Source organism: Myotis davidii, unplaced genomic scaffold, assembly GCF_000327345.1.
Source record: "Myotis davidii unplaced genomic scaffold, ASM32734v1 scaffold32, whole genome shotgun sequence".
Lineage (NCBI taxonomy): Eukaryota > Metazoa > Chordata > Mammalia > Chiroptera > Vespertilionidae > Myotis > Myotis davidii.
The window spans coordinates 9816142-9828981 of NW_006286587.1; the positions used below are offsets into that span (position 1 = coordinate 9816142).

The 12840-nt window shown below is 37.6% G+C and overlaps 1 protein-coding gene across 2 annotated transcripts in view; it reads right to left on the bottom strand.

The window, feature by feature from the left end:
• The window catches only part of ESF1 (ESF1 nucleolar pre-rRNA processing protein homolog), a 59417-nt gene that overhangs the window by 25655 nt on the left and 20922 nt on the right, over positions 1–12840 (bottom strand). For both annotated transcript variants that reach the window (XM_006758104.2, XM_015560284.1), the window contains exon 9: positions 11841–12002. In XM_006758104.2, coding sequence (XP_006758167.1) covers positions 11841–12002 — 162 coding nt within the window. The remainder of the gene's footprint in view (positions 1–11840; positions 12003–12840) is intronic.

Genomic DNA, 12840 nt, shown 5'->3' on the forward strand with positions numbered 1-12840 from the left:
CGATGAGAGAGAAACATCAATCAGCTGCCTCCTGCACACTCCCCACACACTCCCCACTGGGGATGTGCCTGCAACCAAGGTACATGCCCTTGACCAGAATCGAACCTGGGATCCTTGAGTCTGCAGGTCAATACTCTATCCACTGAGTCAAACCGGTTAGGACAATTAATTCCCTTTTAATGTGCATGAATTTCGTGCACCTGGCTACTAGTATAATATAATCAACTGTATACCTGTAGAAGAGAATGCGTAAAAAAGAATGTTTTATATAGCTAAAACATAAAAGCAGCCCATCAATGGCTGGGTTGATAAGCAAAATATGGCATATAAACAATGGAATATTATTCAGCCTTAAAAAGGCAATTCTGACATGCTATAGCATAGATGAACCTTGAGGACATTTTGCTAACTGAAATAAGCCAGTCACCAAAAGACACTGTATGATTCCACTTACATGAGGTACAAAATCACAGAGACAGAAAGAAGAATGGTGATTGCATGAGCTGGAGGAATGGAAAATGAAGAGTTATTATTTAATGGATGCAAAGATGAAAAGAATTCTAGAGGTGGATGGATGGTGGTGACGGTTGACCAACAATATGAATATACTGAATACTGTACACTAAAAATGGTTAAGATGGTAAATTTTAGGTGTATGTTAATACAATGAAAAAAATTAGAGAAAAATGAATGTGTTAAGATAGTAAATTTGAGATGATAAGACTTTCCAGTTTGGGGAAAAAAACAACAGCAATAATGAAACTGCTGAAAGTTAAGTAGGCTGACTGAATTCTGTCACAATAACATATGGAACAAGTGTGAGAAAAATGACAGTTTGCTAGTCAGGCAGTTAGTATATAGAATAACGACACAGAACAACCTCAAATAGAATAGGCAAAATTTCTGCTTTCAAGACAAAAGAATTCACAACTTCAAACAAATCAGCACAGCTGTGGGCTATGGGAAACAATACATGAAACAATCTCTCTTCTTAAACTGACTTCAGGCAGATTGTAAATCTATGGCAAAGTAAAAAAGCACTACTGTCTGGAAATAGTGGCAACAGATGCAAACAATACAACTGATGTGACACATGTGCAGAGAAGGCATGACAGGACCATGCGAACAGAATCATCCTAGATGCCTCAACCCGGAATCTCTTAAGATTTACATATTTAATTTGGATCCTAACACAGCAGACCAATTAACGTGAAACTTCCTAAGTATGGAAGTGTTAAGACTTTTTGAAACGACTACTAATATAAAGATATCCTGTTTTTTCTTTAGATCTTTAAAAAAAGCTTCTTGGAAAAACTTGTTTTAAATGAAATCTTAGTATTAATGAGAATATAATCTTTAAAATAATCCAGGAAATTCTGAGAAATTTACTGGCACGGAGGAAATGTGCTAGCAGCATTTTTAGATAGCCCTAGCTGCTTCCAGTATTTTAGTACACATTCCACAAGTGATTAAAAAACATTTTTTTTTTTTGCATAGTAAAATTTCAGCTTGTTACATTACAAAGTCCTTATAGTTAACATGTTTACAGATGATTCAAGGAAAGAGGGAAAACCTAAGTTTTAAAATTCTAGCCACTTAACTAGCTGTGTACAAGTTATGATAGGGCACTGTAAACTGGTTTCCTCTCCATCATCAAATTGCAAATTCTTCTAGATTATTTTAAGTTCAGGTTTTCCATTTAATGCTTTTCTCTACATTCAACTCAAAATTTTAAACATCTGGTTATTTTAAAAGTTCTGACCAAAAAAACATTTTTGTGAATATATTTCAAATAATGGATACATTGGCAATAAATGGAAATAGAGATATAGCCAAAAGTAAATAGCGAACAGGTTTTGAGATGTTTGAAATTAAAATGTTTAAAACTGCCCTAGCCAGTTTGGTTCAGTGGATAGAGCATCAGCCTGGGGACTGAAGAGTCCCAGGTTTGTTTCCGATCAAGGGCATGTACCTTGGTTGCAGGCACATCCCCAGTAGGGGGTGTGCAGGAGGCAGCTGATTGATGCTTCTATCTCATTGATGTTTCTAACTCTCTATCACTCTCCCTTCCTCGCTGTAAAAAATCAATAAAATATATTTTAAAAAATGTTTAAAACTGGGTTGCCTAGAAAAATGAATGCACAATTGATTCAAAAATATTTTATTTCTGAATACAATGGCCACAGATACATGTCATTGATGTCTGTGTTTAAGCTTCCCAATGAGACACTGGACAGAGAAATGGAGAAGGAATAAAGGAGGGGAAAAGGACGAACAAAGCCTAAAAGAAGACACCAGAATAAAAATAGAATTACAACTGTAAAGAGTGGAGGAAAGAGTAAGTAAGTAGAGCAAGGAACAGCTGCACCCCCACTTCCTGCCTCAACTAGTGGGAGCCAAGAAAGCACTCCTCTTGCGGATTGAGACAAGAAACCTCGCTTCCAGGCCTCCTTTGACTAAGTATCCACAGCACTGGGTGTTGCTGACAAGATCTCTCCAAAGACCATCAGTACCAATTTCATTATGCCCTTTATCCATATTTAATGTGTCACCAGAAGAAGTCTACAACTTCCAAATCATCCCTTCTCCTAAAATATACTGAACATTTTCCACCTTTCTTCAACAATGAAACTTCTACACACTCATCAGTCATAAGCAGTCATTAGTAGCCATTAACAAAATCCTCTATATCCATTTGCCTGCTAATTTGAGTCTCAATGAAACCTGGTTCTCTTCTGGGGACACTGCTTCCCCTTTAAGGTGGTGAATATTTCTCTCCCATAGTCTGTCCTTCTTGCTACTCACTGCCAACTCCAGTTCACTTGCTGGCCCTCCTCCCGAAACCCCGCAATTTTGAACATCACGTAGAAGACTATACCACCTTCTATCCTTCTTTATTGTAGATATTATTTACTGAACTGCTAAGCTTTGGCTCATTGCTTGCTCTCTCCAATACCAACCCTGTCATAATGCTTGGTGATTTCAATATACACACAGATGACCCTTCCAACACTCTGGGCCTCACAGTTCACTGACTTATTTTATTCTATACTCACCTCATCCTCAGAAACTCACTCTTGGAATCATAACTAGAACATGTCATTACCAAAAATTGCAATCTCACCATAATCTTCATTTGTATCCTACTCTTCAACCATTATTCTCCAATTTTTCTATTTTATTCTCTCTCATACCCCAAGGCTAACAATTCTTCTAGGGATCTGCAATCCATCAATCCTCTCACTTTCCCCCCATACCTCGCTTCAGCATACCCTCATTTCCCTCCTAACCCAACACAGATACGATGGTCCATCATTACAATCACTCCCTTGTCCTCAACTGCCTTGCCCCACTCTTGCTTGGTCATAAGAACTTCTAGTCTGGCTTAATCCAACTCTCTCCTTACTCCATGCTTGCATTACCCCAGCAATGTGGCCAAAGAAAAGATAAATATGTTGATTCATCTTACTTTACATGACCATGAATTTCAAGTGCACCCCTATTGCTCTTCAGCAATACTATTAAATTTCCCTCTTTGCCACTCTTAGACAATTATCTCATCTACTTTTTTCAAATCCTTTCCTCCTCCTTTATCCTTACTCTCAGCTGATGACCTTACTTCTTATTTCACTAACAAAATACAAGTAAGAGTACCACAACCTCCCACCATCATTTCTACCCATTGCCCTCTGTGACCACATTATCTGCCTTCTCTCCTGTTACAATGGATGAAATGTCCATGCACATCTACTGAAGGCCAATTCCTCCACCTGTGCAAAAATATTTCAACTCCCTTTGCCTACTTCAGAATGCAGTTCTCTGCATCATTTCCTGCCCTGTCTCTGATGGATCATTCCCAAAGCATACAGCATGCCATTATTTTTCCCATATTAAAGAAAAATGCTCTCTTGATCTCTCCCCCCGCCCCCCAGCTTCTTTCCTATTCCTCTGTGATCCATTATAGAAAAACTCAAGATCTGTCAATCTATGAGTCGATAGTAACTTAAAAAGAGTGGGAAGAAAGCTCCATTAGCTAGAGGAAGCTCTATCAGCACTAGTTAGAAATGCTAGCTAATAAATGTAGAAGGAATGATAGAAGTAGAAAATCAGCATTTTGCAACCAACAATGTAATAGTCAAGCAGATCACCAATGAAGGCTAACCAGGTAAAATGTTGGGAAACAGAATATTCACACCCCCCACATCATTACAAAGGGAAACAATGTGCCTTTACAATGGAAAAATCAGTCCAACACTACCTTAATGGAATGAGTAGAGTTAACAGCACAAATAATGGGATAATGAACTTTAAATGCTTCCTGATATGACACAATGGGAAGTATAAAACATCATTTGTGGAGAATTCTTGCCAAAAAGTTTCTACATGAATTGTGAGGTAACAATTAGAGAAATCCAGATTGTTGGGTATTCTGTAAGCCAACTACTGTAGATATTTTAGAAGTGAGTGATCCTGCATCAGGAAAGAATTATAAAAAATACTGTTGGAATGAGTGAGAAATCTGACTTATCAATATTAAATTATCTTAGTGTGGTAAGGGCATTGTGTTCATATAAAAGAATGTCTTTGTTTTTGGAAGTTACACACTGAAGTATTTTTTTTTAAGGGGTGTAGTGTCATGATACCTACAGCTTTCTAATAGTAGTCAAGTATCTTAGAAAAAGGACTTATCCGTACTGGCTGTCTCCAATTTCACTCCTCATTTTCTCTTGATCCCATACCAATCTCATCCTCCCCATTCCACCAAACTGTTCAATATCATTGATGATCTATATGTATTGCTAAATCCAATAGTCATTCTTAGCTTGTATATTATTGACCCCTTTCTCATTGAAATGCTGTCTTCACTTGGCTGTCTAGATACCCCGCAACCCTAAATTCCTTCCTGCATTTCTGGTAGTTTCTTCCCAGCTACCTTATAATGAAATGGTCCCTGTTCACTTCCTCAACCCCTAAATGCTGGAATGCTGCAGGGATCTGGTTTTGAACCTTTTTTTCCCTTTCCTATAACCACTCCCTTGGTGTTCTTCACTTTCAGAGACCTATATAATAAGGGTTCCCAAATTTCCATCTCCAACCCTGACCTCTCTGGCTCTGATCTCTTCCCTGAACTCTAAATAGATACCTTAAACTTAACATGTGACCAAAAAAAAACTTTTGAGGTTTCCTTGCAAACCCACAATCTTCATTATCTCAGGATTGCAATAGACTCTTAACTGATCTCCCCAACTTTGTCTTTGCCTCCTACTTAGATTTATTCTCAAGGTAGCAGCCAGAGTGATACTGTTAAGAATGAGTATATCTATATGAAATGATAGATGCTTACTAAACTTACTGCAGTAATCACATCATACTATATTAAGTAGAACCATTATGTTGTACAACTTAAACTCATACAGTGATGTATGTAAATTACATCTCAATAAAACTGGGGGGAAAAAAGCCCGGGCCAGGTGGAGCATCGTCCCATACATCAAAGGGTTGTGGGTTTGATTCCAAGTCAGGGCACGTACCTAGGTTGGAGGTTTGATTCTGATTGGGACACATACAAGAGACAACCAATGTTTCTCTCTCACATCGATGTTCTATCTCTCTCCCTTCCTCTTTCTCTAAAAATCAATTTAAAAACAGATACATATCATCAAGGATTAAAGAAAAAAACACACCAATATATCCTCAGGTAAGGATTTAAAAAAAGTCAGATCTTATCACTTGCCAGCTGAGACATCCCAACACCTTTGCATCCCACTCACAGAACAAATTTGAACCCTTAAAATGGCCCTTAAAGATCTTCATGATCTGGCCCCATATTAGCTCTATGACCTCATCGGTTATTCTCAACTTTACTCACTCCAGGCATATTGTTCTCTTTGCTATTCTTCAAACATGGTAAGCAAGCTACAGTTTCAAGGACACTCACTTGCTATTTCCTCTGCTCACACACTTTTCTCTGCAGGGCTCACTCCCTGACCTTTACTTCCTTTCTTCTTTGCTCAAGTATTTTTCTTATGAGAGACTCATGTCTTCCTCTTCACCAGAATATAGGATTTATGAGGTCAAGGGTTTGTATGTTTTGTTCACATGTTATTTAGAATAGTTCCTGGCATATAACTGGTACTCAATAAATACTTAAAGTTGGGATACTGAAGAATGTTGAATAGAAAAAAGACCAGCTATCTTTTTCACCAGTGTGAATTAAATCAGAAAAAAGGAGGATTTTTATCATATCTAATCTCTTTTAAGATTATAAACAAAGAAATATTACTTGTTCATATTCTGGATATACAGCTTTCACTATCTATAACAAAAATTATTACATACATTAATTGAACTTATAATATAGGGGAGGTTATTTAGTATATGAGATAAAACTGATTAAGCTTCATTTATATGTAAACTAGGGGCTCACTGAATGAAAATCATGCACTCCGGGGGGGAGGGGAAAAGGGGGTCTCTCAGCCTGGCCTGTGCCTTCTCACAGTCCAAGAGCCCTCAAGGGATGTCCGACTGATGGCTTAGGCCTGTTCCCAGTCAGTTGGCCATCCTTAGCACTGCTGCGGAGGTGGGAGAGGCTCCCGCCACCACTGCTGCGCTCGCCAGCCTTGAGCCTGGCTTCTGGCTGAGCAGCGCTCCCCCTGTGAGAGTGCACTGACCAGCAGGGGCAGCTCCTGCATTGAGCGTCTGCCCCCTGGTGGTCAGTGCGCGTCATAGTGAGCAGTCTTTTGGCCAGTCAGTTGATTTGCATATTAGCCTTTTATTATATAGGATTACAAATTCCCTAATGAGGCACATCACTGATAAAGGCCCATTATGCTAATTGCATGCATCACCTTCTCTACTCATCAAAGTGAGTCAGGATACCTTTTTAACAATACACTGAGATGAAAAATATTACTCTGCATTAAAATAATGAATTACACTTTCTTTAAATATCTTATAATTCAACGTTATTACTTATTTACAACCCCAATTAATAAGGTTGTATTATCACATTTTCATAACTAGACTATCAAGAGAAAGTACTGTACTTCATTCTGGTTGTTACACCCATATACCTGTTATCTGCCTCCCTTAATATTTACCCTTAAGGAATGAAACTCCTATGTTACTATACTTGTATAGCCTAATGTAAAATGATAGGCTATACAACTATAAGGCCCTCACTAGGGGTGAGTTAAATGTTTGAGCAAATATAGCAGGCTAATTTTTTAGTTGATAATTTTGAATGGCCCATAAATGATGTTATAACAATATCCAAATGGCTCTGGGCAGAAAAAAAGGTTCCCCAACCCTGGTTAAACTATAATTCCTCTTAAAAACCAAACCAACAAACCATATTCCAGCAAGTGTTAGTGATTAAGAGTACTTATTTTTCTGAAGAGTTTAATATTTTGGAAATTCAAGCTGCAGAAAAACCAATAAATGATATAGTGTAATCTCACACTGACATTGTGTGACTTACTGAAATGTAACTTCACAAAAAAGTCGTGAGGTTCAGGGTAATTATGGTATTACCGGAACATGTATTTCTTAAGATATAATTCCAACAAAATATACATATGATGTGAATAATACTCTGTAGCTTATAAGGTACCTTTATAAATACTCAAATTAAAAAAGGTATTATTAGTCCCATTTTCCAAATAAGTAAACTGAAGTTCTGCAAGATTAGCTAATTTATCTCAACTAACAAGTCTAATAAGTAAAAAACCCTTTACATTCACAAACATAGATGCATGTAAGTACATGCCAAGGACTCACAGGTAACAATAAAACCCTATATCCTTCAAAAATACTACAGTTAGCTCAGGCTGGTATGGCTCAATTGGTAGGAGCATCATACTGTACACCAAAAGGTTGGGGGGCTGGGGTTTAATTCCTGGTCAGGGCACATACCTGGGTTGCAGGTTCAAATTCTGGTATGAGGCGAGAGTTCGATGTTTCTCACATCGACTTCTCCCTCCCTCCCTCTCCCCTCCTTTCCTTTCCCTATCTCTAAAATCAATGGGCATGTCCTTGGGTCCAAGGATTAAAAAAAACACACCAAGTATTCCAGTTAAAGACTTAAAAATGCAGTGTACAGCAGAATATCAACTTTCCTCCACTCACCTAACAGTAAAAAATATATACACAATGTTGATGACAATTCCATGGAATTGGCACTTTTATTCATTGTTGAAGGCTTTATAAACTGGTACAATCCAATTCTATTTCTGGGAAGGTATCCTATGAAAATACTTCAAAATACGGAAAAGGCTATAGATTATTTATAACATCTTAGATGCTTGGCATCTGAGATTTAAAATTTGAGTTTTGACACTGGTAGTTTTAACAGCTTGTGAGAGAACCGCAGGTTGATCCACAGCATATGCAAAGTTGCTATGTGAGCTAGGAAATCACGTAACTAACTAGTAAGTGAGCCTGACTGCCAGCATTAGCTTCTCTTTGTGGTCTCTACTAGTTCTCCAAGCAGAGACATTTTTAAAACAGGGGAGAAAAAGAAAAGCGTCTTTGTTAAAAAATTGTTTTTAAAAGTAAAAATCCCTAAAATAGTAAGCCAATTATTTGGCTGGTAATGAAAGTGAAGAGATCTAAGAAAGTACTGATATTTGTGGGTTTGGAATTGGTAATGGCCTTAGGTTACATTTCTTTTCAATGCCATAATTCTACTGTAGTGAAAGGTTAGAAATATGATTAAATATTCAACAATAGAGAAATGATCAATTAAACCACAACCTATCTAATCACTCAGTGGCTGAATCAGGGTAGACATTTTCTATGACATTAAATAGAAGAGGGAACAGCTCTTAATTCATCTCATGAGGTCAGCATTATCCTGATATAAAAAACTAACAACTTTATAAGAAATGAAAACTGCAGGCAAGTATTCCTCATTAACACAGGTGCAAAATCGTTAACAAAACATTACTAAACTGAGTCTAGAAATATTTACATCATGACCAAGGGAAGTTATCCCAGGAAAACTATTGCTTAAATTTTCCAGTTACAGACATAAGTGTAAATATTACTTTTTGGTATTCGTACTACATAACAACGTTAATAAAGACAAAGGCTAGATCTGGTTCATTCAATTTAACTCTGAAATATTGCTATAAAACTTCTCAATCAAGTTAATTTTAAATCTTTCTCAGTCAACCAAATACCTCAATTAAAAATCGGTTCATTTAAAATATCTCCAGTCAGTTCAAAGATTAGAATTAAGCTATAATTACAACATACTTTGAAGATAGAATTCAACGTTTCTTAGAATAATCAAGTCAAGGCTGTCAAGGAAAACATTTCTTCAGAAACATCCCAAGCAGTATGGTTGCACTACCTATTGTGAGACTTACTGACAGAGTGCTCAATCCCTTAGAGCAGGCTTTGTGCTCTTTTGCCGGACAATTCTAAAAATATAGAGAATTCCTCTTTATTTTACTTTGAAATCTACTTTCCTTCAACTTTTATCCATTGGCAAAAATAATGACTTCTGAGATAATAAGGGAGATTAAATCTCCATTTACATAATCATCCCTCAATCACTTGAAAATAACTACTAAGTCACTTTTTGGGCTTTTCATATTTAGGCCAACTTAACTGAATTCTCTCAACCACTGTTCATGTGATAATGCTACCAAACTTTATTTTTTCTTACCATCAAAAGCAAAACATGGAAAAACAAATGGGTTATAACACAGCACCACTTTCCTACAGGACTATGCAGGAGACATGTCCATCCTAATATTTTTACTACAATAGTCACTCAATTCTCAAACATTAAAACATATGCTGTTTTTTCCCAAATAAAAAGAACCCGTGCAATCTCAATGCAAAAATATACTAGCTGTAAGAAACAGAAAAAACTGAATATAGAATATTTAATTTTAAGAAATAGTGTTATTGGTTAGTATTCTTCCATCTAGAGCAGTGGTTCTCAACCTTCCTAATGCCGTGACCCTTTAATACAGTTCCTCATGTGGTGACCCCCAATTTCATTGTTACAAATTGAACATACTTAAAGCATAGTGATTAATCACAAAAACAATATGTAATTATATATGTGTTTTCCGATGGTCTTAGGCGACCCCTGTGAAAGGGTCGTTTGACCCCCAAAGGGGTCGCGACCCACAGGTTGAGAACCACTGATCTAGAGGCTGAAAGAGCTGAATCCTTGTCTAAAACTATACCTAGCTTTAAAAGATACACTTTTGGCTCCTTCAATTTTCAACAATATGTTCTGTTATTGACTAAACTACTGCTCTCCTATTTTTTTTCCTCTACCCTGTGTTCTAACTACTGGCAAAACAGTATGGGGTCAGTGAGCTATGGCCTTCTGAAAATTAATGGGAGTGTGGATGGAGACAAGGGAGGGACACTTTCTAACTAATTAGAATTATCTTAGGTTTTCATTTAATAAAGAGAGCATCTCATTTTGCAAAAACAAAGTTTAATTCAAAATATTTTTAAGGCACATTATGAGAAACCCAGGCCATCAAAATTTTAAATAAAATTAGTCATTCTTTGAAATGTGAATAATTACTTCTTAATTTATAATTAGGATTTTGAAATACACTTTTTTAACATATAGGATTGGGTAAGAGATGCAAATATCTGCCCACAACCTCAATCAGACTTTAGCTTTTGGGGTCTGGCCTGAGAAATTGGAACTGAAGTAGAAAAATAAGCTCCAAAGAGCTTCCGCTTGAGAGAAATGTCATCCACAAGGGACGCTGAACTCAAGCCTGAACTTTTCCAATGTATCCTTCCATCTCAAGTCCCTGAGTAACTGGGGGTGGGTCGGTAAGGAGGAGGGCAATAGTAAATCCTCCTCTACTGGAGAGGGTGGGAGTAACAAGTTATACTTGTTGAAAAAGAAGAAGATATACATGTATGTAAAAAGCAGTAATCTGCAAAATCAACATTGTTTGCAAAGGTACATGCTGATTTGCCCAGGATTATTGAAAACCTGTATACACCAGAAAACAATCCTCATTTATCCTAGCTTTTGTCTTTGTTTAGCTGACATGATTTTAATTAGTACTGTACTACTCTAAAAAAAGTTGAACGGTTCAGGCAGTTATACAAATCACTTACTATGCCATACTTTTTTGACTATTCACAGCAAATCTGAGATGGAAAACTAAGTATTACATATTTTGTATTAGTGAAACCTAAACTAATTAATTGAGGTCTGTGGGTTTATGGGTGAAGAGTCCACTTATGAATTACATATTTTGAAAAAAGTTTAATGACTTTATTTATTAAAAATATTTTTTATTGATTTCAAAGGGGAAAGGGAGAGAGAGATAGAAACATCAATGATGAGAATCATTGATAGGCTGCCTCTCGCAAACCCCCTACTGGGCATTGAGCCCACAACTCAGTCATGTGCCCTTGACCGGAATCGAACCCAGGACCCTTCAGTCCACAGGAGGACACTCTATCCACTGAGCCAAACCAGCTAGGGCAAAGTTTAATGACTTCAGAACACATGGTACCTGGATTCAAGTTTCTATATCCTGAGAATACTGGAATCAAACCTAGGAAGGTTTACTTTCATAAATAAACAGGAATAATTTGTAGTTAGTAAAATCAAAATAAGTTGGCAAGAGTCAAAACAATAAGTCCTAAGTAATTAAGAATTAAATGATGTATGCAAATGCCATGCTAACGTCCTCCCCAAAACATTCCTAAAAAATAAGATTTTTAAAATTTATGCTTCCAAAGAGGAGTTAATCTTTTTCTCTGTGACATCTAAAATGCACTCAACATCCTAAAAGGAAGAAAAACAAGTCAACATTTAGTTAGTATCTAATTCTTACCTGGAACCCACTTAATTTCCATTTCCATATCATTTTCTTTTCTTTTCTTTTCTTTTTCTTGAATAACTTGCAAGAGTTGCCTATATTTAGCAATTTGTTCTTCATCATCTTTCTGATGTTTTTTTGTTTTCCCATCTTCTTCTACATTGACTTCAGCATCACCTAACAAAAAAAAATCAATTTCATTTAATATCTATATCTCTATACCCAAAAGCCTAAGCAACGGTTATGACCAGACAACTGGATGACCAGCCGGTAGCTATGACGGGTTCTGACCACCAGGGGGCAGACGCTCAATGCAGGAGCTGCCCCTGGTGGTCAGTGCACTCCCACAACCAATCTCCCGTGGCCAACCAACCCCCATAGGCCCTCCCCCTGGCCGGCCCTGATCGGGAATGGGTGAGATGGCCCCCATCGGCCCTGGTCACCTGCCAGGCCGAGGGACCCCACCCATGCATGAATTCGTGCACTGGGCCTCTAGTACAGAAGTAATTCACGCCTAACTCCAGACATACTATAATAATAGAATATCAAAACTAGACAAACTTCTTTTTTTTTTCTTTATAGGTTCAGAAACATCAATAATGAGAGAGAACCATTGATGGGCTGCCTCCTGCAAGCCCCCTACTGGGGATTGAGCCCACAACCCGGGCATGTGCCCTGAGGGAATCGAACCAGGACTTCCTGGTACATGGGTTGATGCTCAAGCACTGAGCTGCACCAGCCATGACATGAGAGACTTAACCTTCTTAATATTAAATGAATTGAATTAAAAACTTATGTCTTATTTATAATAAAAATGTTGCAATATACCGTATTTGCCGGCGTATAAGACGATTTTTTGGCCCTGAAAAATATGCCTCCAAGTGGGGGGTCGTCTTATACGCCAGGTACACTTCAGATAGACTGCCCATAGTGCTTGCCCCGTGCCATAGTGGCCTCCCGATGCCCGCCCACTTCATTCCACATACCGTTCAGGCATCAGCAGCGCTGCTGGGTG